Source organism: Cupressus sempervirens, chromosome 4 (genome assembly GCF_028749045.1).
Source record: "Cupressus sempervirens isolate cs-2001-9-10 chromosome 4, ASM2874904v1, whole genome shotgun sequence".
NCBI classification, from domain to species: domain Eukaryota; kingdom Viridiplantae; phylum Streptophyta; class Pinopsida; order Cupressales; family Cupressaceae; genus Cupressus; species Cupressus sempervirens.
In genome coordinates this window covers 707,693,293-707,718,311 of record NC_143121.1, presented here as the reverse complement: position 1 = coordinate 707,718,311, position 25,019 = coordinate 707,693,293, and the positions used below count along the sequence as shown (strand labels likewise).

General features: G+C 36.5%; 1 protein-coding gene across 4 annotated transcripts in view; it reads right to left on the bottom strand.

Annotated features, from left to right (window-relative positions):
- Nucleotides 1-19,916, bottom strand: part of AGL26 (tRNA (cytidine(34)-2'-O)-methyltransferase) — an 87,308-nt gene extending 67,392 nt beyond the window's left edge. Inside the window, exons 1-2 of one of the 4 annotated variants that reach the window (XM_089826600.1) lie at nucleotides 19,631-19,864; nucleotides 19,397-19,491 (exon numbers count right to left, since the gene is read on the bottom strand). In XM_089826600.1, the coding sequence (XP_089682726.1) occupies nucleotides 19,397-19,475 (79 nt within the window). In that variant the 5' untranslated portion in view covers nucleotides 19,476-19,491; nucleotides 19,631-19,864. Of the gene's footprint in view, nucleotides 1-19,396 lie in introns of all 4 variants that reach the window. The other 3 variants (XM_089826601.1, XM_089826599.1, XM_089826598.1) reach the window with 3 other exon arrangements.
- Nucleotides 19,917-25,019: the final 5,103 nt, after the last annotated feature.

The window sequence follows — 25,019 nt, the reverse complement described above, 5'->3', positions numbered from 1 at the left end:
CCTGAACTGCTCAACCAAAAATAGTAACTGGCCATGAGTGACTTACTAAAAATAGTAAGTCCAAAAATAGCAATTTCTTGACAAAGACCCCCAAATCCAAACATCAACTTACGAGGGCCGAAATGATGAGCTAACAAAACCAAACTCTAGAAACCTACTAAATTGAGGACATTACAGACCACAAGCTATTCTCAACTGCATATGAAAACAACTAGTATAGCAGGTATAGGCTATATCATTCATTATTGGAGGGGTGAAGTTTGTGGCTATTTTGCTAGCCCCATTAACCCGGCTACTAACAATCTTGTAGAGTTAGAAGCTCTAGTCAAAGTCTTAAGGCATACAAACAATCAAACATTCATAATCTTATTATTGAGGGAGATTCCCAAATTATCCTAAATGCCCTTTGGAATAAATCTACCCCCATTGATCACTGAACTCCAAGATAGAGTCATTGCTCTCCTTGATCACTTTGCCCTATACAAAATTGAACACATATATAGGAAGGGGAATTCATTAGCAGATTCCCTGGCTAATAGTGGGGCGGATGGATCACATATCCCCTTTACCCCTTATGGACTCTAATTCCCCCTCCCCTAACATCATTAGTCCTTAGTTATCAATCCCCATGGTTAGGCCTTTCCCTTATTTCCCTTTTCAAAACTATAACCTTTTTTCCCAATTATTTCCCTTAATCACAACTTTTTGATTTTGACTGCCTGCTCGAATTTTGTGAGTTATTAACTTAAAATTTCCAACTCTAGTCCTTCAATGTGTGTGTATTGTCATCAGTATTAATTAAGCCCGCCTCACCTCCATACTTGCTCTTCAAGCTAAGCTACAACGTACACGTTTTACGGGTGTTTTTCTATATTTAACCATAGCTCAACTATTCTTTGCTCACATCACTCGCCATGGATACCATCATCAAGATGAAATTTGGCAAGTGTCTTCTGCAATTATGGGGTCATATTTCAGATAGAAGATTGAGGTTGATGATGAATTTAACCCACAGTTTAATCGTTCGAGCAATAAGCAAAATTTTGGCTAGGGATTTCTTGTTATTGGAGGACAGACCAATATCCAATGTGGAAGTTGTTTCGATGTTTGTTGTCACCATTCTCCATGTTGGGGTTGACAAAAGATCCATTCTTGAGCTTTGTCACAACCTATTCAAACTGCATCTAGTGGTGGAGATCAAGCTTATCCTGAATAGCATTGATGCAAACCTTTGCATCCCAAAACGCACCAATTTTGGTGTGGCAAAAATGATCGTCAAAGTCAAGCCTATTCTCATCATCAAAGACATGGAGGAATTCAACCTATGGGTTCTATCTATAAGGATGAACTGGTGGTTTCTTTTACATGTCATGCATATCCATGAACCCCGAAGTGGCTAGGCCTTGAATGGTTTCTCATTGCTGATCAGGTCAATGATAGTGAGTATGAAGTTGACTCTTCCTCGGATGAGGATTAGAAGGAACTTGTTAGTTTAACCAGTTTGTTGACTTTTATACCTAGTCTTACTCATAGACCTTCATAAGTTTTGGATAATTCGTACTACAACTCTTTGCTACTAACTGAACTTTAATCTCCAAATGGTGTTAACATATGGATATGGATTTCTATAGTTCTTGGCTTCATAGATATAATGGGTTATAGTTTCTTCATTATCTTAAGCATTAGGACCTTTTGGGATGAATAATGTTAAATTTAATTTTGTTAATGTTACATTTCAAGCAAATGGTTTTTGTCTTCTCTTGCTCTTTGTGGGTCCTACGACTAGCCCATCTACCTAGCTCCACTTGGAAATTCCCAAAGGTTTGTGACTATTTTGTCCACCCATTTGTGACCTCTTATCCGCGAAATGGAACTATTTGGATAGAGGCCAGTTTGTGAGACTCGAGCTGGATTTAAATTGAGTGTTTTTTGTGTTTCCTCTGTCCTCTATGAAGGAGTTGCTCTGGTCTCTTTGCTAATTCTTTTTCATATTCGGCACTAAATGGTCTATGACGAATTGACAAAATTGCTTGATTTTAGACAGCCAATTACATTTAATTCAGGAAGCTTGTAATGATATGCCTTTATTTGTAATTTGGCTTTGGAAAGGACTTTTTATTTTCACGCTTTCTACTTTGATTATGCAAGTTATAAGATGAGTTTCATTATGACTTTCTTGCATAAAATATGGCTTTTAGGCTTAGGAATCTGTATTTTCTAGGAGGAGGACTATATTTCCCTTTCAATAGAATGAGATGCTTTAATATTTGGGGTCAGGGATGTGGTCACATGAATTGGGTAAGCTTTTAATGTGTAAAGAATTTGAGTATCTGGGAACTGTTTATTCAAAATATGATGATCAACAAGGGTTCACTAGTTATCTTCCCTTGACCCCTTTATATAAGTGTGGCAGAGCTCTACTGCATGTAACCACACATATACTAGGAAAATCCCATGGTTTTATCGCTTCTGAATAAAGGGGAGCCCTTAGTTGTTCATAAATTTCTATATATTTATTCACTTTGGTTTGTTTCCGCAGACCCAAGCATTTCACATCCAATTCATTTTTCTCTCCATAGTTAAAGCCCACTATGCTTGCAACCACATTTTGAAGCACCAAGACTTCCTAGGAGGTCACCCATCTCAGTACTACTCTAGCATAACCGTGCTTAACTAGGAAGTTCTCTCCATAATTAAGCCCATTTTAGCAAAATGGGCTTAACTATGGAAAGAACCTCGTAGTTAAGTGCACTCAAGCTAGAGTAGTATTGGGACGGGTGACTCCCAAACAGTCTCGATGCTTCACCTCTACGAGCAAAATGGGGTTACAAGCAATGTGGGCTTAGCTATGGAGAGAACTTCATAATTAAGAGCACTCAAGCTAGAGTAGTACTAGGATGGGTGACCTTGCGGGAAGTCTCAATGCTTTACCTCTATGAGCATCACCTAGATGCAATGGATGCTAGGTGTTCCGTTCATTCTCATGATAGATGGGTTCTTGCAAAACACTACTCATGAAACATGGGTCAAAGAGTTTAACTCATAAAACTACGCAGTTGAATCCTGATAGCAATATCACATTTGACTTGTTGTGGAAGACATCTCCTACTCTATATATTTATCAGCAAATATATCAAGTATTGCCCACGGTGATCAATTTTCAAGCCATGGTTGAAAGCAACAGTCTAATACACTTTGCAGATCTATTCTTCTCATTATTCTAGTTGTACAACTGTTTGTGACATAGTTTGCAAACTTGGACTCGAAGAGTACTCGACAAGCCCAAGATTTGTTGAACCTATTAAGTCAATTGGCATGATGACCAAAGAATGGTGATAACTCATACTTAGTATCACATACTTAAGTGTTGTCATTGATTGGAAACTAGTCCGGAAAGAAGTAGAAGACCTTAACTCAGAACAACCACCGGTAGGATGTAATACCAGTCAAGACAACGACAGTGACTATGTTAAAGTCACAACAGGAAAACAGGTGGAATAAACAGTCAGGCAATAAGTGAGCATGATGAGTCACGAGTCATGTGACATGACAGTAGGACAGCAAGGCAGTCCGATGTGACGGGCATCCATGTATGAACCTTTGCAGATTTGAAGAACAAAAGCTAGGCATAGGCTCACGGGCAAACTGGCACGCCTACTAGTCTAGGTACCTACTCATAGGTAGTCACAGGTGTTATGTGACTAGTTCATGTATGCTATTCAAATTTTGAATACATCGGTTTGAGTAAGATTTTTTGAATAGGGTTTTGGCACCCAAACATTGGGAAGTGTAAATAGCTTAGACATTTCACTTTAAAAGTTGTTCATGTTTTTGTTGGAGTGAAGCGAAGAGATTTGAGTTGCACAGCACAGAGCCGAATAGTGGACAGATTGGTTTGAGCCAGGAAAGTACCAACAGGCATAGAAGGTGACACAAGGTGTTCATAGGGCAAGCCAAGGTAGAAAGAGGAGATCAATAGATCTTCAAGGTTTACACAGCAGATCTATAAGGCAAGTTGTGCCACTTACTAGACCAACCCTTATAGATTTCTTTCTTACTATTGCATCCATTTTGTAAGCTCTTGATCAGGCATGCTTCATTAGCAAACATTTGTAAATCCTCTTACAAGGCACCTCCTATACGATGTGTTGTAAATCCTCTCACAAGGTAGCCTTGACAATGCCTTTGTAATCCTCACAAATTATTAGCATTCATAACTAGATGTGTTCTCAAAAAGAAAAATTGTAGCCTTTAACTGGGCACCTTTTTATCTGCAGTAAAAGGCTAGTGGGTACATTACTCCCACCATGGTTTTCATCCCCAAATTGAGGGTTTTCACGTACAAAATCCATGTGTTATTGATGTATGCTTTCTTGTGTGAAATTACTTAGTTCTATTGTGTTGCTTTTATTATTGTTTACTACTTAAGCAATTGGTAGTTAAAGTATTTATAAAAGTAGCTCAGCTAACCAGTTTGAAAGTTAGTATTGATTCACCCTCCCCCCTCTCAGTACCAATTTGGGACAACAATGGGTCTCAAAGCTTAGGCCCTAATAGCAATGAGCTTGATAGCTCGAGGGAAGATCTAATGGAAGCTTCTAGACTTCAAAAGCAACTGGATGAAGCCTTCACCGCCATTGAGGGTTTGAAGGACAAGACAAGGGTTTCTTTGATGAAGAGAAAGAAATTGTGAAGAAACTTAGTGAAAGTCTAAAACTCATTGAACAGATTGAAGATCAAACTGGATCAAATGTATCTAAAGAGGCTATAATAGATCTCATGGCCGACAATGAGGAGTTGACCAAAGTTGCATTGCTGAAGGAGCAAGAAGACACAACAAAAAGAATGAGTCAAGCACAAGATGAGAAAGGAAATGTCATATTAACAAGAGATGAAGTTGTGAAAGCCTGAAAGCAGCCCTAGAGCCAAACCAAATAGTTGTGGAAGCAATGAGGAATAAAGATGAACGAATGGCACAAATGGTGGAAGAACATCGCTACATAAAACAAGAGAACATTGTCTTACATGAACATGATCATGATCACAAGGAGCGGATAGCACAACTGACTAAGGAAAACACACAACAGGGTGAACAAGTGCGCAAGCTAAATGAAGAGCTAAAAGGCACAAATGAGAGGAAAGAAAAACTAAAGAATTTTAATGGCAACTCTGAAAAGATAGATGAGCAACTGAAAGCTCAAAGAAAAAACAAGAGCACCATCTGTCTAGGATATGAAGGTGACAACAAGACTAAAAAGGGTGAGTCTTTTGGAGCAAAGGACTTGGACTTCAAGAAGCAAGGAAGGACATCACCAAAAGGTAAGAAACCCAACAAACCTACATGTTATTATTGTGGCAAAGTAGGACATACTTCAAATGTATGCTGGCACTAACAAGTGTCACCTAGTATCCAATGCACCTTTGATGGATACAATCACAATTGCCATCGGTATGGTCATACAACACAAGAGTACAAGTGTCATTTCAATGAGAAAAGGATTGATGGATATTATTACCATTATAACAAGCATGGACACAAGGCTGAAGACTGTAGATCTAAGGCACGATCAAACCAGCCATCCAAAAAGTCAGCAAGTCCAACTGGGAGGGACAGGTTCACCACACAGGTATGCTCAACTTGTGGAAACCATGGAAATCTTGTAGCCTATTGCAAGTTAAGGATAGGTCAAAGAAACAACACTGGACCTTGGAGAGGTACAGAAGTGACTTGCTTCAACTATAACAAGATTGGTTATCTTCCCACAAATTGCAGGGTAAGAAACAGGTCAGATAATTAATATCCTGACAGGAAAGGGAAGAGTAAGACTATGAACACAGAAGAAGCTAGGAAGGACTTCTACAAAAATTGGACCAAGAAAAGTTATGAAGTAGAGGCAGCCAAGCCTGAAGAAGCTATGAGCTCACCTATTAGTGGTGATTTGGTTCAGTGAGACCTCTGAGTCAAATTAAGCAATTATAGCTTAATGGGTTATATGCATAAAGTAAAATCTTACACTAGTCCCGTGTCTAAATTGGGAAGTCGCTTGTTGTGATGCCAAAGGCAACTAAGTGATGGTTCCACTAGCAAATATGTTGTATCTATGGCAAGATAGGAAAATGGTAGAAATATGACTACTGCTCAATGGGTCATGAACATTAATTACATGGGTTAGGTGGTAGGTGAACACTTTGTTTACCATTGTAATCTTTCAGTGTATATAGGTTATCAAAGAGTTATTTACCACTTTGCGAACTTGAAACCCTTGAGCTTTCTGATTTGCATAAACCTAGCTTTCAATGTATGATCTTTCTGTGAATTGTATATCGATTTGAATGAACAAAAAAAGGTAACTTGAATAGTGTGTGTGTTAGCATATTTGATCAAGAAGACTATCAACAACTAGTCAGAATTCAAGATGGCAGATGTGTTCAACAAGGTGATATTGATTGATAGGAAAGAAATTGAACATCTAGCATACAAAGCTCTTCCGTTGAAGTTAGACAAGAAAACTATGGCAGGAGCACTATCATCGCTCCTAGCAGACGGTCTTCTAACAACGAATGTAAGTACATTCTTATTGTTAAAACTCAAGAACTTGGTCATAAAGACATTCGCAAGTTATATGGGACTCTGTCTAAAGATGGGGTTTTGAAGAGTTGACACAAGCACTTGGAGAAGACAACTCTACATAACGTCGTGGAGATTCCTAATTTCTTCCATGGGGATTGGATGAGGTTCATGCTAAGCAAAGTGCACGACCAGTACATGTGGTTAGACAGACCCTACAAAATCACGAAGCAAGTCATTCGAAGGGTTACTGGTTTCAGCTCCACCAGAGTGGAACTAACCACAAACAATCTCGACAACCAAAGTTGCAAATCTAACTGGATGTCATCATGACAACCGAGCTTGCACAGTAGATGACATTACGAACCTTGAGATGAGATATGCAACAATGGTAATTCCTTATAGGATCTACTAGTCAAGCCGGTATAATAGTGTGTCAAGTGGTGCAGTTTATGGGGCATACCAAATCATTCATAATCATGCCATACTTGACCTAAGTGGATGGATACATGGACTAATAATAGAAAACCTAGGCCAGGTCAAAAGGGATCACAACAAGCACATATTGAAATTTGGAGCTACTCTTTGTGTGCGTCTCCTTTTACTTCATAAGAGAGTTCCCAGGGTATCAACCCTTCACCTGGTCGAAAGAGCAAGCAATCATAGCTTAGATTAGTCAGGTCTACAACAAACTAGAAGGAAAAGGAAATGCAACAATATAGGGTTATTTCAAGAGCTTTCAAGATGAGATGCACAAAAGGGAAAGGGTTCCCTTCAACCTTGTAAAGGAGGACAAGAAAGACCCATGTTTTCTTGCAAACACAAATATATGTATAATCCAAGTTGTTCAACCATGAACACACTGGCTAACATCATTCTAGTATGAAGTTATTGAAGAAGTTGCTAGGCCACACATAGAAGAGTTACTTGCTATGCTCGAGAATCCCATACTTCCAATGTTTTGAACCTGCACGAAGATTAAAGGTAGACTTTTGAAGTAGTAGGAGGTGGTATGAGCCAAGAAAAAGACAAAAAGGGTAGCCAAAAGAGAGCCTACCAAGGCAGCTAAGGAAGAGAATGGTGAAATGGATGAAGAAATGGAGACAAAGCTCACCAATGGAGCTCCATCAAGTCCTCAACCATAAGAGGATGTCGAGACAGAACTTGATCCTGATCAAGGATCTTTACTTGAGCCTGGGGAGACATTAAGTAAGAAGAAAGTGAGCACAGTCAAGCCCGCAAAGCTTGAAACCTACAAGAGGAAGAAAAACGAGAAAGAAAAGAGAGTTGAAAAGAAACTGTCACCAGTGCTTGAAGCAAAAGAGTCTTCAAAGACTCAAACAAATGTTGAAGTGGCAAAGGTGGTAAAGAAAGGTAAGAATCAACCACCTCAACTATCCTTTGATGATATTCTAGCTAACATTGTAGATAATGGAAGTTATAATACATTGAAAAATAGATTTTCTAAGTTTAATGAAGCAAACAAGAATAAGGTTATAAGTGTCGTACTACTTAGTATGAGAACTTTTAGTAGAAGTCCAGCAAATATAAGAGATAAAGTACCCAAGGAGCTAGGATATATTGTATATAAGAAATGGCAAGAAGGAATCATAAGATTCAAACAAATATTGGATGATGCACTACCAAAGATGAGGCCAGAGTGCTCTCAGATAGAAAGGAAGGCATTTGTAGATGCCTACAAACAAGGCTTTGCAATGGCAGAAAATGTAGCCTTGGTGACTACAGAGGAGAAAAGGAAGAATATGAAAAAGCGGTACAATACTGGAACACAGTGGCTAAACAACTGGTAGAATTCAATATGAAAAAAAAGGAGGAAGAATCTAAGGCCCAACTCCCTCAGCACACAAACCCAAAAGGAAAAAGAAAAATGCAAGAGGAAAGGTCAAAGAAGAAAAATAAAAGAGAATTGGGCTCGAGTGGAGATGGAGAAGGACATGTAGAAGAGCTACCTGAGACACCAATAAATTACAATCCACTTACTTCTCCTAGGAGAGAGACCAAACCAAGTCCTACAGTGGTACAAAATCCTCAAAAGGAGAGCTCACCGGTGAAGGAGAAGTCACCACAAAGAGCAGAAAAAGAGACTTCACCAATAAGGGTGGACACACCCGAGAGGGTGGCCACACCAAACCTAGTCGAGAAAGTGAGAGAAGAAGAAAAAGCACAAGAGGAGAAGGATGAAGCATCAAAGCAGCCAACCACGCAAGCGAAAGAAGAATCTCCTAAGTTAGCAACACCACAAGAGAAAGAAAGGACACCAAACAAAGAAAATACTCCCAAAAAAACAAAGACACCAGAAAGGGAGAAGACTCTTGTAAAGGAAAAGACCCCAGCACCGCAGGAGGAGGAGAAATAGAAGAAAACCAAATCACGTATAAGAGAAACCACAACAACTAGGTGAATAGTGTCAAAAAGCAAGGCTAGAGGGCAACAGAGTGTAAAGAAAAATGAGTCCTCAAAGAGGAAGCTGAGCCTAGGAGTAGAAGAAGAGACTAGAAAGAAAAAGAAGAGGAAGGGTCGACATGGGTGACCCTCATCATCCTCATCATCTTCTAGCACAAAAGATGAAGGAGAGTTATTTGAACATAATGCCGAAGAAGAGGTTGAGAAGAACTCACTCAAGGAGGAGATTGAGAAAATGAAGGAGAAGGTTGGACAAATGAACTCAAGGGAACTGATGAAATACTCCAAACTATTGAGACAACGTGAATTGCTTGACCAAGCAAGCAAAAGGCAACAAAGGGCAAGAACACTAGTTAACACCAGAGATCTAATAGTGAAGTTAGCTTCAAGGATCACATATGACCCATACATCGATCCGATTGGTCAACTAACTCAAACAGTTGACAATATTAGAGACCAGATCGAGGATGTAAACAAGGTAGCAAAAAAGGTCGAAGAAAAGAGACTAGAAAAGCTCATGAATCTTGTTGAGTTAAGGAAGGTCACTCTAACACATGTAAAAGATGAAATGTCTTAGGCACTAAAGGATATCACCTCGGTATTCTAAAAGGCATTTGACCCCAATTACCTTCACAAATGACATTGGGCTAAAGAAAGGGAAAGCTCAGCAACAGCTTCAAGAAGTCATCAAGGCTTATGATCCACTCATTGGATCAGCTTCAGAATATTCAGCAAAAGCTCAAGAACTATTCAATTATTTAATAGTTTAAGAGATGAAGAGGACAAACGAGCTATCAAGCTCTTACAATTACAATGTTTCATGTCACCCTTGACAGGTATTATTCAGGAGAACATCAAAGATGCAAAAATACAATTGCCAAGCCACTAATAGCACTCTAGATGGCATAAAAGAAAAAATGCTAGATATACACAGTGAGACACTAGCTAAGCAGTGCTCACGTGCGTTCCAAAGAAGTGTTTGTCAAGCTATGACACAACACACTACCCTTTATCATTGTTGACAAAAAAGGGGAGAATAAAGTAATAAATGCGTGTGTAGAATATATAAAGGAATCAAGCGAAAAGGTGGAGAAGAATCCAAGAAAAGGGGAAAAGACTTCAAACAGAAACATACAAGAAGAAAAGGGGAAGAACAGGATAAAGGGAGAAAACAAAGAGCCGAACAGAAGAGGCAAAACATACAAGATAATGATGAAAGGGGGAGCCAATGAAGAAATGAACAAAGGAGACCAAGTCCAAGGGGAGTCTCATTGTTTTTCGACTAAGTCCACACTGGGTAGTCGAAATAAGGAAGGAGAAAAGACTTGAGGAAAAGGTTAATAGCAAGTTTTGTCATCAATGCCAAAGGGGGAGATTGTTAGACCTATCAAGTCAATTGGCATGATGACGGAGAATGGTAATAACTCATACTTAGCATCACATACTTAAGTGTTTTCATTGATTGGCAACCAGTAGAGAAAGAGGTGGAAGACCTTAAATTAGATTGACCACCGATAGGATGTAACACCAGTCAAGACAAGGACAATGACTATGTTAAAGTCACAACAGGCAAGCAAGGAGGAATAAACAGTCAGGTGATACGTGAGCATGATGAGTCGCAAGTGTTGTGACATGACAAGTATCCATTTATGAATGTTCACAGATTTGAAGAACAAAAGCTACACATAGGCTCATGGGCAGACTAACAAACCTACCAATCTAGGTACCTACACATAGGTAGTCACGAGTGTTATGTGACTAGCTTGTGTATGCTATTCAAAATTTGAATACATCAGTTTGAACAGGATCTTTTGAATAGGGTTTTGGCGCCCATGCGTTGGGAAGTGTAAATAGCTTGTACACTTCATTTTAAAAGTTGGTCATGTTTTTGTTGGAGTGCCCCGAAGAGATCAGAGTTATTGAGCACAGAGCCGAACAACAAACAAAAACCGACAAGCGTAGAAGGTGACACAAGGCGCTCATGGGGCAAGCTATGGCAAAAAGAGGAGATCAAGAGATCTTCAAGGTTTACACAATGGATCTATAAGGCAAGTTGCACCACTTATTAGATCAACCATTGTAGTTTGCTTTCTTACCATTGCATCTTTTTTGTAAGCTCTTGACCGGGCATGCTTCATTAGCAAGCATTTGTAAATCCTCTTACAAGGTACCTCCTATACGGAGTGTTGTAAATTGTCTCACAAGGTTAGCCTTGACAATGCTTTTGTAACCCTCACAGATTATCAGCATTCATAACTGGATGTGTTCTCAGAAAGAATAGTTGTAGCCTTTAATCGGGCACCCTTTTATCTATAGTAAAAAGCTAGTGGGTACATTACTCCCACCATGGTTTTCATCCTCGCATTGAGGCTTTCCACATACAAAATTCATGATTCATGATTCATTGATGTATGCTTTCTTGTGTGAAGTTACTTGGTTCTATTATGTTGCTTTTATTATTGTTTTACTACTTGAGCAACTGGTAGTTAAAGTATTTGTAAAAGTAGCTCAGTTAATTGGTTTGAAAGTTAGTATTAATTCACCACCCCCCCCCCCGCTCATACTAATTTGGGACAACAAAATTATCAACTCGGAGAAGAGTCGGCAAAAATTCGGCAACTTAGATAGAACTAAAAATTAAAATCTCTTAAAGAAAAAAAAATTATAAAATTCAATTACAAAATGTATTAAATTAAAAATTGACATATTGAAAGAGAAATGGATGGTTTTATAGCAATAACATGTGAAAAACACATTTTAACCAGCATTTTACCTGCAGCGACATTTTTACCCATGGTTTTTGTGTCTATCAAAAAAACAAAGGGTACTCGGCCAATCGGGGAATACTAAGAGAGTTCACAAACTATGGTTTGTGATATATATATATATATATTGCTCATGCATAATTAGATAAATATTATCTCTTATTTACGTATATTCATATGATAGGATATAAAATGCATATGTCTAATGATGAAACTATTTGAAACCCACCTTGTATGAATGGGAAGTAGTGTAATAGGGGAGTTATAAGATGGCTTACTAAGTAGGCCACCCTAGGGATGTTCATGTTGCCTGCTCCTAGGCCCGAGTGAGCTCCCCCTTTACAATCTCCTCTCTGAATCTACAATGAGGGTTCTTGTCTTTAGGAGGATGATGCATAGATAGGAAAAGCAGGTTCAAGTACCCTTCTAAGAAGGCTATTCCCATGGATGTCCATGTTGACTGCCCACCAGGGCCAAGAGGGCCGTGATAACCATTCGGTCTTGGGCTTAGTGTGGATAACCCTTCAAATGGACCTCTCACGTTTCTTCCAACAAACCCTAATGTGTTATTAAGGATAGTATATGAATGTTATGTGTTATTCTATATGTAAAGTTTCTGCAAATTTTGCTATAAATCAAATTGAGATAATACCTTCTTTGTGAAGCTTGTTGTAGATGATCTTCTATTATCAGACTTGAATGAAGTGATAACAATAATATAATATTATTCTGAATTTCTTATCTCTGCAAGTATTCGTCTTGGGCATTATTATTAAATGAGCGGACTATATGTTTATTGTGTGTCCTTTATCTATAACCACACCCTATATATATACGGCAAGCAAAGGGCATGTCCCTTGAAGGGACATGACCCTATCTAGGTCAGCCCTTAACATAATCAGCGCCAAGGGAGAATAGGTTTTGTAATCACATTAACTAAGATTATTTAAGTTCACACTCAACAACTATTATCTCAAATGAGACACCGATCATGCCTATGAAGGGACAATTATATATAAGCCTTCATTAGTAAGGAATTTCATGCAAGATAAGATCTGTGCGATCTGCACAATCAGATCAGTATGGTAATCGAAGTTACAGATTTAACAGTCCCTATTAACTTGATAATCATACTGAGGGATAACATATCTAGCATCATCAATTACGATGAATAAGCATAGATTGATACTCTATATCTATCTAAATCTTCTAAGCATGTGGTATCATTGAACACTTGATACTATGTTATATTACTATACCTATGATATGACTCATCACTGATACTAGTGATAACAGTATTTCAAAGCATACAATATACAGGATAAAATCCGAAGAATGATTAAATTCTTCATTTATCCAAGTTGTGACTCATAGGTACTGACGGGCCTATATCACAACATGATCCTAAGTTTAAGATCTACTAGAACACAGGATAAAATCTAGACAATGATTAAATTCTTCATTTATCCAAATTGTGACTTATAGACATAGAAATGACTACATCACAATATGATCTTAAACTCATCTAGATCTGACAGTAGTTTTCTATTGTTCAACACATTATCTAAGAGATCGTCACCTCTTAGATAATGAATACAAATGGTAAAGCCCATAACAGTCAATAGCCTGACAATAAAAATTATTTTATTAATAATTTAAAGAATACAAATGTTTTATAATTCAACCATAACAAGTCTTTTCCTGAAGTGATCTATCTTCACTCGAGAGAGAGGTTTGGTAAGAATATATGTTGTCTGATCTGTAGCGCAAATGTATTCTACTTTCACAGTATTCCTGTCGACCAAGTACATAAGAGACCCAATCATCTGTCTGTAAAGAGCAGAATCTATGGAAGGTGATTCTGTTGCTGCTTCCTTAAGTTTATGTAGATTAGTCTCCATTGGAGAAGACACAGGCCTACAGTTCCACAATCCAAATCTCTTCAAAATGTCTAACGTATACTTCCCTTGATTAAGTATGATGCTGTCAGAATTCTACCATACTTCCAGTCCTAGGAAGTAGTGAAGGAGTCCTAAATCTTTCATCTCAAATTCTCTGATTAGATCTTTCTCGCATTGATCTATAAGATGATCATCACCTGTTATTAGTAAATCATCAACATCCAGTATGAAAATTACCATATCATCTTTATCCCTTTTATAATATAGTTTTGGATCAGCTTCATTCTTGGACAATCCTAAGCTGGCGAGATACTTATCAATTCTTTCATACCATGCCCTTGGAGCCTGTTTAAGCCCATAGAGAGCTTTGTTGAGCCTACAAACAAAAACTAGGGTTATGAGTTTCAAATCCTTCAGGTTGCTCCAAATATACCTATTTTGTAATCTTTCCATTCAAAAATGTTGTTTTTACATCCATCTGATGTACTTTTCATCCCTTCGATGCTACAATAGCTAGGAATGCTCTTACAAAGGTGTATCTGGCAACACGAGCAAAGGTTTCTTCATAACCAATTCTCTCTTTCTGAGAGAACCCCCTGGCTACAATTCTGGCTTTATATTTTTCAATGCTACCATCAGCAACATGCTTGATTTTAAATATCCACTTAGAAGAAACAACGGATTTTCCTACAAGTCTTGGAACAATTTCCCAAAAATCATTCTTAATAATGGATTGGTATTCTTCCGTCATAGCATCCTTCCAAGTTGTATGTTTAATAGCATCTGAAACATTGGTTGGTTCTGATTTAGATAAATCACTCATGTTTGTTGCATAACTAGAAAATCTTTTGGGTCTTTTGCTTTCTCTGAAGGTTCTAGATGGTGCAGCAAAGTCTTATGCTTCCTCTACTGTCTTAATGGCCCAAAGTGGTCTTTTCTTTGGATTTTGAGTTTCCTCAAGATTAAGATTTTGAATTTCATCTTCAATTCCTTCAATGTTCTCCCTCTAAAACTCAAATTCAGTATTTTCTTCAGAACTCGGCAAGGGAGAGGGTTCTGCAGAACTTAGGGCTCTTTTGAATGCTAAATCTTCTTCAAATATTACATCCCTACTAAGTTCAATGTTTTTCTGACCGAGTATGAAAATCCTATATGCTCTAGATGTTTCACTATACATGACAAAAATACCTTTCCTCCCAAAGGGTTCTAACTTAGTTCTCTTTTCTTTTGGAACATGTATATATACTGGGCACCCAAAAATCCTAAGATGACTTATATTAGGTTTAACCTTAGTAAAGACTTCTTCAAGAGTTTTATCTCTAAGGTAGGAGTGAGGACTTTTGTTTTGAATATAGACAGCAATACAAGAGGCTTCTGCCCAAAGATAATATTCTAAATTTTGATCAAATATCATAGCTCTTGTTGCTTCTATAATTGTTCTATTCTTCCTTTTTGCTACCTCGTTTTGCTGTGGGTTATAAGGAACACTATACTCCCTCTTAATTCCCATTTCTTTACAAAACTCTTTAAACAAATCTGAAGTATATTCCCCTTCATTATCAATCCTAAGAATTTTAATTTTGTGTCTTGATATGTTTTCAGTTAAGGTTTTGAATTCTTTAAATCTCTTTAGGATTTCTTCTGATTCTTTACACTTTAAGAAGTAAATCCAAGTTTTTCTAGAGAAGTCATCTATAAAAAGTATATAGCACTAGAATCCTCCAAGAGAAGGAACAAACATAGGTCCACATAAATCTAAGTGGATTAATTCCAAAACATTGTTAGGTTTTCTAGTGCTATCACGAAATGGACTTTTGGTGTTCTTACCCAAAGTGCATTCTTTGCATATACTTGAGTGATCTTTATTTAACTAAGATAAACCAGTTACCATCTTCTCCATAGTTGATAAGGTTTTGAAATTTAGATGTCCTAACCTTCTATGTCATATTTCATTTATATCAGTACCTTCATGAATTAAGGCTTGAATAGGTTGACAAGGTTCTATATTTAGTTCATACAAGTATCCTTTTCTTTGACCAATCAACTTTGCTTTTTTAATTGAAGAGTTTTTAGACTAGGTCATTACTTTACCGTCCATGAATGCAACATTATGTCCATCATCTTCAAGTGTTGTAACCGAGATTAGATTCCTTTTTGTTCCTGGTCCATAAAGTACTCCTTTGAGATGTAGAGAACTACCCGACTTCAATGTCAAGGTGCAATTCCCAATTCCTTTGACTGAATGAGCAGAATTATCACTAATGGTAACTTCACCATCAACTTCTTCAGATATAGAGTCTGGTGCTTCTTTGTATTCTATAATGTGTCGAGATGATCCGCTATCAATTACCCATGTTTTGCTTGATACTTCATTTGATAGTGTAGAATATAATACATGATTCTCAGAGTCATAGTTATCTTCTTTCCTAGTAATGTTTGTATAGTTTACTTGCTACCTTGTATTCTTTGGCCAATAAGATCTATAGTGTCCAAATTTTTCACATTTGAAGCATTTTATTTTGGATAGATCTTTCTTAGGTTTGTCATTTCTTTGATTACCATTCTTCTTGAAGTGTTTCTTCTTACCTTTATATGAATTTGTATTGAGAACATGAAGTTCTTCATCTTCAATTTTCAATCTTCCTCCTTTCTTAAGTTTCCTAGATTCTTCTTGCAGGTAATCTCCTTTAAATCTATTAAAGTCTAGAAGATTGTCTCTAGCACTTACTCCTTGTGAGAATGTTTCCCATGAATCTGGTAACCCATCTATAGCCACAAGTGTTAATTCTTTGTCTTCAATTATGGTCCCTATACTTACAAGTTTGTCTCTTTAACTGGCCACCCTTAGGAAGCAAGAGTTCATAGATTCTCCCTTCTTTATTTGTATATGATTTAGTTGCCTTTTTAGTGCAAGGGTTCAGTCGCGTTGTTAACCTCATATGCATTTAATAATGCATTCATTATATAAAATGTTGTTTGATGTTTCATTAGCATAGGTATTATTTCATTTTTCACTCCATCTAATATTATCTGCATGGCTTTCCTGTTTCCTTTACTCTAGATAGTTTTATTAGGTTCAACAGCAGGTTGCTTGGATGCTGAATCAACAAATTGTTTCACATCATTGTCTTCAAGAATTATCATAATTCTGAATTTCCAAGCAACAAAGTGTTCTTTCCCATCAAACCTGTCCTCGGGTCTAAGTGTGCTTGCCATTGAAGATAGAAGGATGTTGCTAGATATAAAAGTCTGATTGTTAATTTGCAGAGCCTAGGTTCAACAACCAGAGCTCTGATACCATGTAAAGTTTCTGCAAATTCTGCTATAAATCAGATTGAGATAATACCTTCTTTGTGAAGCTTGCTGTAGATGATCTTCTATAATCAGACTTGAATGACGTGATAACAATAATATAATATTATTCTGAATTTCTTATCTCTGCAAGTGTTCGTCTAGGGCAGTATTATTAAAGGAGCAGACTATATGTTTATTGTGTGTCCTTTATCTATAACCACACCCTATATATATACGGCAACCAAAGGGCATGTCCCTTGAAGGGACGTGACCCTATCTAGGTCAGCCCTTAATAGATTTCCCATAATCGGCACCAAGGGAGAATAGGTTTTGTAATCACATTAACTAAGATTATTTAAGTTCACACTTAACAACTATTATCTCAAATGAGACACCGATCATGCCTATGAAGGGACAATTATATATAAACCTTCATTAGTAAGGCATTTCATGCAAGATAAGATCTGTGCAATCTGCACAATTAGATCAGTATGGTAATTGAAGTTACAGATTTAACAGTATATGTATATGCATATGCATATGCGTGTGTGTATTATAGCAGGACTCAAATCCAGAATCATATTGTCTAAAGAGATATTTTATTTGGTAAATCTGTAACCCTAATCCCAATGTGTTGCAATTGTGATTCTAGGACACATTTGGAAGGGGACATCACACCATCTCCCATGCAAATAAAACAAAAAAAAAATCAGGAAGCTTCTTCAATCAGAGCACATTGATAATTATATTCAATTGTCCTTCTACACTAATTCTGTGTTCAAAGTTCTTGCTCGGAATTACCTTGGTGTGGAAGAAGTCCTCTGTTCGATGAGATTAAATTTTCGATGGACACAGCACAGATTACACTGGTGGATGTAAGCAAAGATTGATGAGGCCAATTGATAAACCCACCACTGCACTTTATAATCTGATTGCAGCACTTCGCAGGGCTAAGGAACGGCTATAATGTTGTCTGGTTTCAATAAAGAAAGTGAGTTCAATTCTACTGAAGAAGTTGATATTTCAAGTGCAGACAATCTCTGCCAGTTTCTGAACAGGATAAGTAACTAATACGATTGTCTTTCCTCTTTTCGAGAATAGACATACCAGTACTAATACGAATCTGCTTTACTAATAACGGTACCAGTCTCCTGGCAACCTTAGTTTTTTAAGTTGTTGAGGGTTTCCAACCTTTTTTTGAGTCAAAAAGAATTTGCTTGCCAAAGTGAGTCCAAGTCTGCAATTACGGTTGAAAACAGTAATGTGGTTGCAAGGAATTTCTTTTAGGAGAAAAGACCAAACATTTTAATTCTTCTTTTCCAAAATAAATTTTACTTGCATCAATATTTCCTTGCAAGCTGCTTACAAATAGACATAATATTTCCAGAGTCCATGTAGCTGAATTTGATCTCTTCTGATAGATAATTACAAGTGAGTTTTTGTTTCAATGTTTCAAATCAAACTCCATGATGTGTCATCAGGAAGAGGAGAACAACTACTCCTACACAGTTTTCTACCAAAAGCGTTCAAATTAAGCCTAACAAAGCTGTTGCATTATGTTACTGGATGTGAGGAACCTCAGTTTGAGGTTAGACGAGAAGTTTTCAGTTTACAAATATAGTCAAAGCTGACATTTCGCTGCATTTTCCTCAAGCCAATGGAGATAACTGTTTGAAACAATACTACAAGTGCTCATCAAACAAATAAAGACATGAGAGAACCGAAAGAAAATGAAAGTGAAATTGCTCGCTACGATATTGTTTTAGTTCTTCATTTAAGCTGGCTAGGCCCAAAGCTCAAACAATGACCTGAACTTATTATGACCCCCAAGATCAGAGCTCGCCTACTTGGAGGACACCGTGGAGAACAGTGAACACTACTTCAAGTGCGAATCAAGAAAAGAAGAACATAAGAGACTTAAAACATTTTAAAGCGGCATTGTCCCCTGTCTCACTCTAATTTTTTTTTGTGAACTGACTGAGGTAGAAAGCTCAAATGCTAACCTGGACTTATAAGTACAGTATCTGCTAAAAAGCCTCGGCATGGAGTATTCAACGTGTTTCCGGGGCTCCAGAATTTACGCATGATTGCAGAAAGAATCATCATAGCCGTGCAAACAAGACCTCAAAATCCAATAGTCTCGCTTCTGAACATTCAACAAGAAGGTTTACCCTACCCAATGGGTTTTGAAGTGAAGGTTTTGGGATTATAATTCCACATCCTGAACTAATTCGTGCGATTTTATTGTCAGTTAATTGAATAAGTTTATTTTCAAGCAAAGCATTCTTCTCTGTGCTACTGCAGTTTTTATCGCTGCACGCCTAAGCTATTGTAAATATTTTTTACCTCAACAAGCTACTGTAAGTATTAATTAATATCTCTATTACTCGTGCATCGTGATATAAGTTTATCAAAACTAATGGGCACTAAGATAAATCCCGTACCTGCCCCTAGCAGCCTTTTGAATGTCTTTACGTGTGAAGTAGATGAGTCCAAAAGAAATCGACCATGGGATTTCACCATGGATTGCCTGCCGAGTCTGAAAATATTTCTTTGGTTATTGGTATAAGATAGATGTGTAGCGTTACAGGAGTAGAACCCACATGCCAATGGGTAGTGAAAGGACGCTAAGCATGAACTAGAAAATGTAAGCCGTGGGTCTATTCTAAATGACCCACCTGCACACAACATTGTGCCAGTCCGAATTTCCCAAATTCCCTTCAGTCAGAATTACCAGCAATAAGCAATCACATACTTTACTGGTGCTCCTTCAGTTCTGCTGTCTTTCCCTCCCTATCTCTGATACAATTTGATTTGATTTGAACTGTCTTAAGTTGTTAGCTTTTTCTTTTTCTCAACATCACGTTTCAAATCATATTTCATAATCTACCGTGCCATTTCTTTCTTAGTGTACAAACAATTTCAAATGCACTCATGAAATAGAAAAAGTCATCTATCAAGATTCAAATTCAGAGTTGTGTTTGGAAAAAGTTCAATTCTTATTGTGTTTGGAAAAAGTTCAATTCTTATGTGACTTTGATGGATCCCTTGCATGCTCATATATATATATATATATATATATATATATATATAATTTCATGAGGATGAAGTTGAGAATTAATGTTGGAATACAAAAACATGTATCAAAGGACTAAAATGGAGGGAAAATGAACTTTCAAACCTTAGGGTCATTCACCACCTTTCATAAGTCTAAAATAAGTACAAGTTTTAGCGTCCATCATAACTCACTCGGGGTTTGAAAAGCACAAAGTACATTTCAAGTCCATATGCGTACATGTTTGGAGATAATAAGGCACTCAATTTTAGTTTTACAAAACTTGTACACATTTTGGAGATGTAAAGACATGCCTCTTCTTGTTTCCTCTTTCTCTCTCATTTTCCTTCACTCATCAACTCCTCTATATAAAATGAGCCATAATTAGCCTTCTTGATCTCTATCTCATCTCTCTCTCTCTCTCTCTCTCTCTCTCTCTCCACAGCAAGTGTATGTGTTGTGGAAAAGTAGAGTTGAACCTCCAATTTTTCATAACGTTGATAAGATACGAGGAAAATGTTAACATTGCTTTTAGGTTTACAAAACCCATACACGTATGAGAATATATATAGTCGATAAAAAGTTTTGCTCCATAGGCTACCTACCCCAACAAGACAGAACTATTGCTGCTCCTACTCTTACCTCTATTGATGGATTGGCAGGTTATGATCCCACTTCAACTGAGTCAGTAATTGACTATATGTATTAGGAACTTAGTCAATTGAGCTTCTGTGTGTGTGTGTGTGTGTGTGTGTGTGTGTGTGCACGTGCGTGCATGTGCACATGCATACCTCTCTCTCTCTCTCTCTCTCTCTCTCTCTCTCTCTCTCTCTCTCTCTCTCTCTCTCTCTATATATATATATATATATATATACATATATGTGTGTGCGTGCGCACGTGTGTGTGCATGCGTGCAATCCCCCCTCTCTCTCTCTCTCTCTCTCTCTCTCTCTCTCTCTCTCTCTCTCTCTATATATATATATATAATAGCGGGTCTACATGTTGTGGAAAAGTAGAGTTGAACCTCTAATTTTTCATAAAGTGTATAAGATATAAGAAAAATGTTAACATGGTTTTAGGTTTCCATAACCCATACACGTATGAGAGACTATAATATATATACACATTACATTTACATATGTGTATGTGTATGTGTACATACACATATTGTCTATGTACACATAGTATGTGTATGATGTATGTGTACATAAATAGTATGTGTATGTGTATGTACACATATACACATACACATACACATATGTATGTGTGTGTGTGTGTGTCTGTGTGTCTGTGTGTATTTTATATATATAAATTATAGTCTCTCATACATGTATTGGTTATGCAAACCTAAAACCAATGTTAACATTTTTCTCATATCTTATACATGTTATGAAAAATTATAGGTTCAACTCTACTTTTCTGCAACACGTAGACCCACTATTATATGTGTGTACATACATACATACATACATACATACATACATACATATACATATATATATATATATATATATATATATATATATATATATATATATATATATATATATATATATATATATATATATATTCATTCTTATATATACACACACATATGTGTGTGCGAATATGTATATGTATGTATGTATATGTGTGTGTGTGTGTGTGTGTGTGTGTATACACACGCGCGCACGCATGTGTGTGTGTGTAATCCCAACTCTCTATAAACCAATAATAAAAGACATTTGAAGGTCTCACTATTGTTTGGCATAAGTTTTTGGGACAATGACAGTTAGGTTTGTAGTTTTTTTTCTCACTTTTGCTTTGAAATGATTGATTTGTTTTATTTTGGGGTTTGTTACTTTATATTATAATAAAATGATGCCCATTCATTGTTTTATTTCTATTTGATTATGGATTTTCATGATGATTTTATGTGTAGGACAACCAATATTAACAATACAAAATCACAAGAGAGGAAAAAATTAACAAGGAGAGGCAACAAAGATGAGCAAAGGGAGTGTGAGGAGTTTACATTGAGGTACATCATCTAATGCACCTAATAAAAATGATGAATGTGCAACAATCTGAATCAACATGATAAAGGTACCTAATGCACCAAATCAAAAAGATCAACATACACTAATTCAAATGGACATGACAAATGCACCTAATGAATGCAATGAACATAATCCATTTGAAATCAATGTGATGAATGCACTTAATGAATTTGAAGAAAATACATCACTTTAATTTGATGGATTAATTTGCACAATGCACCCAATGAATGCAATGAGCATAATCCATTTGAAATCAATGTGATGAATGCACTTAATGAATTTGAAGAAAATAAATCACTTTAATTTGATGGATTAATGTGCATAATGCACCTAATGAAAACTAAGACCATGCACATATCTAAATACCTTCTAGAATTCGTTGTAGAAAACCAATGTTTTTAATTGACATTGATGAAAATAGTGTGAAGTTGATTCGTGATTAAAAAATTGAAAGAACTTGTAGAAGAATGGTTAAATTAATTTGGAATAACTATTTTGAAATTTTAAACCCAAGTGGAAGATGTCAATTAGTTGTTGAAATGATTACAAATCTAAAATTTAGAGAGACAATGAGAATTTTTGGCTTAAGAACAACCAAAATCTATTAGTACAAAAGATGCTAATGTTACTCAACATGACCTCACATCAACCATAATGGGAAAGGAAATGGAAAAATATCAACTAATAAGAAAAACAAGCAAGTCATTGGTGATAAGTAGAACAAAATTACGCAATGCCTTAGAAAGGCGATAGAAAATTAGGGATCCTAACAATAATTCTCTTTGGGCATTCTTAGGTAGACTCCCATACAAGGAAAAGGTTGTTGTTGATGCATTGAGAACGTTAACTGACAAATTTTAGCATGACAACACAAATGTTTCACCCAACCAAAAAGTTGTTAGAATGAAAATTGGAATTAGAAATCGTGAGCCACATCAAAAACACTATTTAGACATGAATCAAACACAATCTTATGAAATATTTCTTCAAAGCTTCCTCAAACTTAAATTAGCTTCTATATATATTTTGAGATGATAAAACCATTTTATATTAAAATTAATCATGCACGTACTAAGTGTTGGTCCACTCATTAATAAATATATTGGGGATATTAGTCGGCATATTGCAAAACTTTAAAACTTCTTCAAACCTTACTTCATATCAGTCTACTAAAATGGGAAACTACAACTTAATTGGTTAGGATTAAGCAAAAACAATCAAGACACCAGTAGCATCACATAACACATAGATTTATCTCAGGGAAACTTGACTAAGGTAAAAACCATGGTGTGTGAGTCAATCCTCAAAAATCTTGCACTCTCCAAAAGTGTGTCTAGTCAAGAGCTTATCTCTATTAAAAGATTACAAAGACACTTTCAATTGTCACCCAATTAAGGGATTTTGTATAGACTTGTGAGAGTCTTGCTCGATTAAGAGCAGCCTGGTAAAAGGACTTAAAACACAAAGTAACATGTCACTCTGTTAGGGGATTTTATAAAAGAACTTGTTAAATTTTACCCTCAATGAGAATTTTTGTTTAATTGATTAAAAAACAACAAAAGGATTTATCTAAGTAGGATAGCTACTTCACTTAGCTAGATATAGATCACTTTGATGCTCCTCAGACCTGTCTCTAATTTTCTCTTCTCTCTCTTCTCTTTGCAACTCATACACGATCACTAATGTGCTTGGCTCTATTGCCTACTGCACACTACATCACTTTTTTGATCAACAGATTGGTTGTGGTCAACACACTCTGCCTTTACACTCTACTCTTCACTCTTTCTCTTTCTTTTTTTTGAGATCACATATAACTAGTCTCTCTAGAATTTCTTTTGTCGATCTACAATTTGACCTTCTTCCTTGGAAATAATAATATTTTATATAATCTTTGATCACTTAATTACAATCCATTCTTTGAGAATTCAAGATTTTAACTCACCATGCTACACTTAGCATGTACTCATGTCATTTTCATGCATCATTCTTGTTAGATGTACCTTGTACATATAGAAGGCATAGAAAATCTATGAATTCAATAGCTTGACCATTTGGAAATAATTCAAATTCAAATGCTTTCGTCTCTCATTGATGTGACTTCTAACTCCATTAAATGAAATGTCAAGTGTGATCCACCTACTTTGTGATGTATTAGTCATGTGATTCTTGCTTCTATACTTCTGTTATGGCTCAAACCAGTTTGTGTGACCACCAGTCACTTCATCCTTTATGCTTTCTTGATTCCTTGCAATATACATATCCCCGATTTGACTAAGTGTGAATGTCCATGTGACTTCCTCCACTTGTCATAACCTTTTCTTGTCTCCTATCACCCAAGGACAAAAGTGTACTCATGTGCACACACTACATTACTAGTTACAACATTGTATTGGTTGATATTGTGTCATAGCTTTTGACGTCATGACAACCAACTCATAACTAGTCACACTAATAAGCTCCATTGGTCTTGTTCCTTAGTCTTTTTGATAGCTATGCCAACATTGTGTGTTGTTGTAGGGACCATGTTGATTTTTCCAATCATTATGATATTTATCGTTATATATGTTGTGCTTTGCACACTAACAATCTTGTGCAAGATTGTGGTCTACAAGAACCTCCTAAGTCACCTAGATAATTCATTTCAAGTGTGCTATGTAGATGAGATGATGGGTGCATTTATTATAAGATGATGTGTGTGAAAGGTCTTTGTCTTACATATGGTGGTTTGCAACAATGGCTTAGATTCCAACATCTAGATAATACACATGAAATTGGTAAGGTACTAGTTTCTATTGGAAAATACAAGTTAGTCACATATCGTGTGAAAGATGGAAATGAATTAAAGAGGTGTGAATTGGTGAAAAAGGATATATGTGTAGTTGATTTCATTAAATTGTATTAAGAGAAACTAGTTTATGAGTACATAGGTCACACACATCAAGCTAGGGGGTTAGATGAGCAATTCAAGTTGTG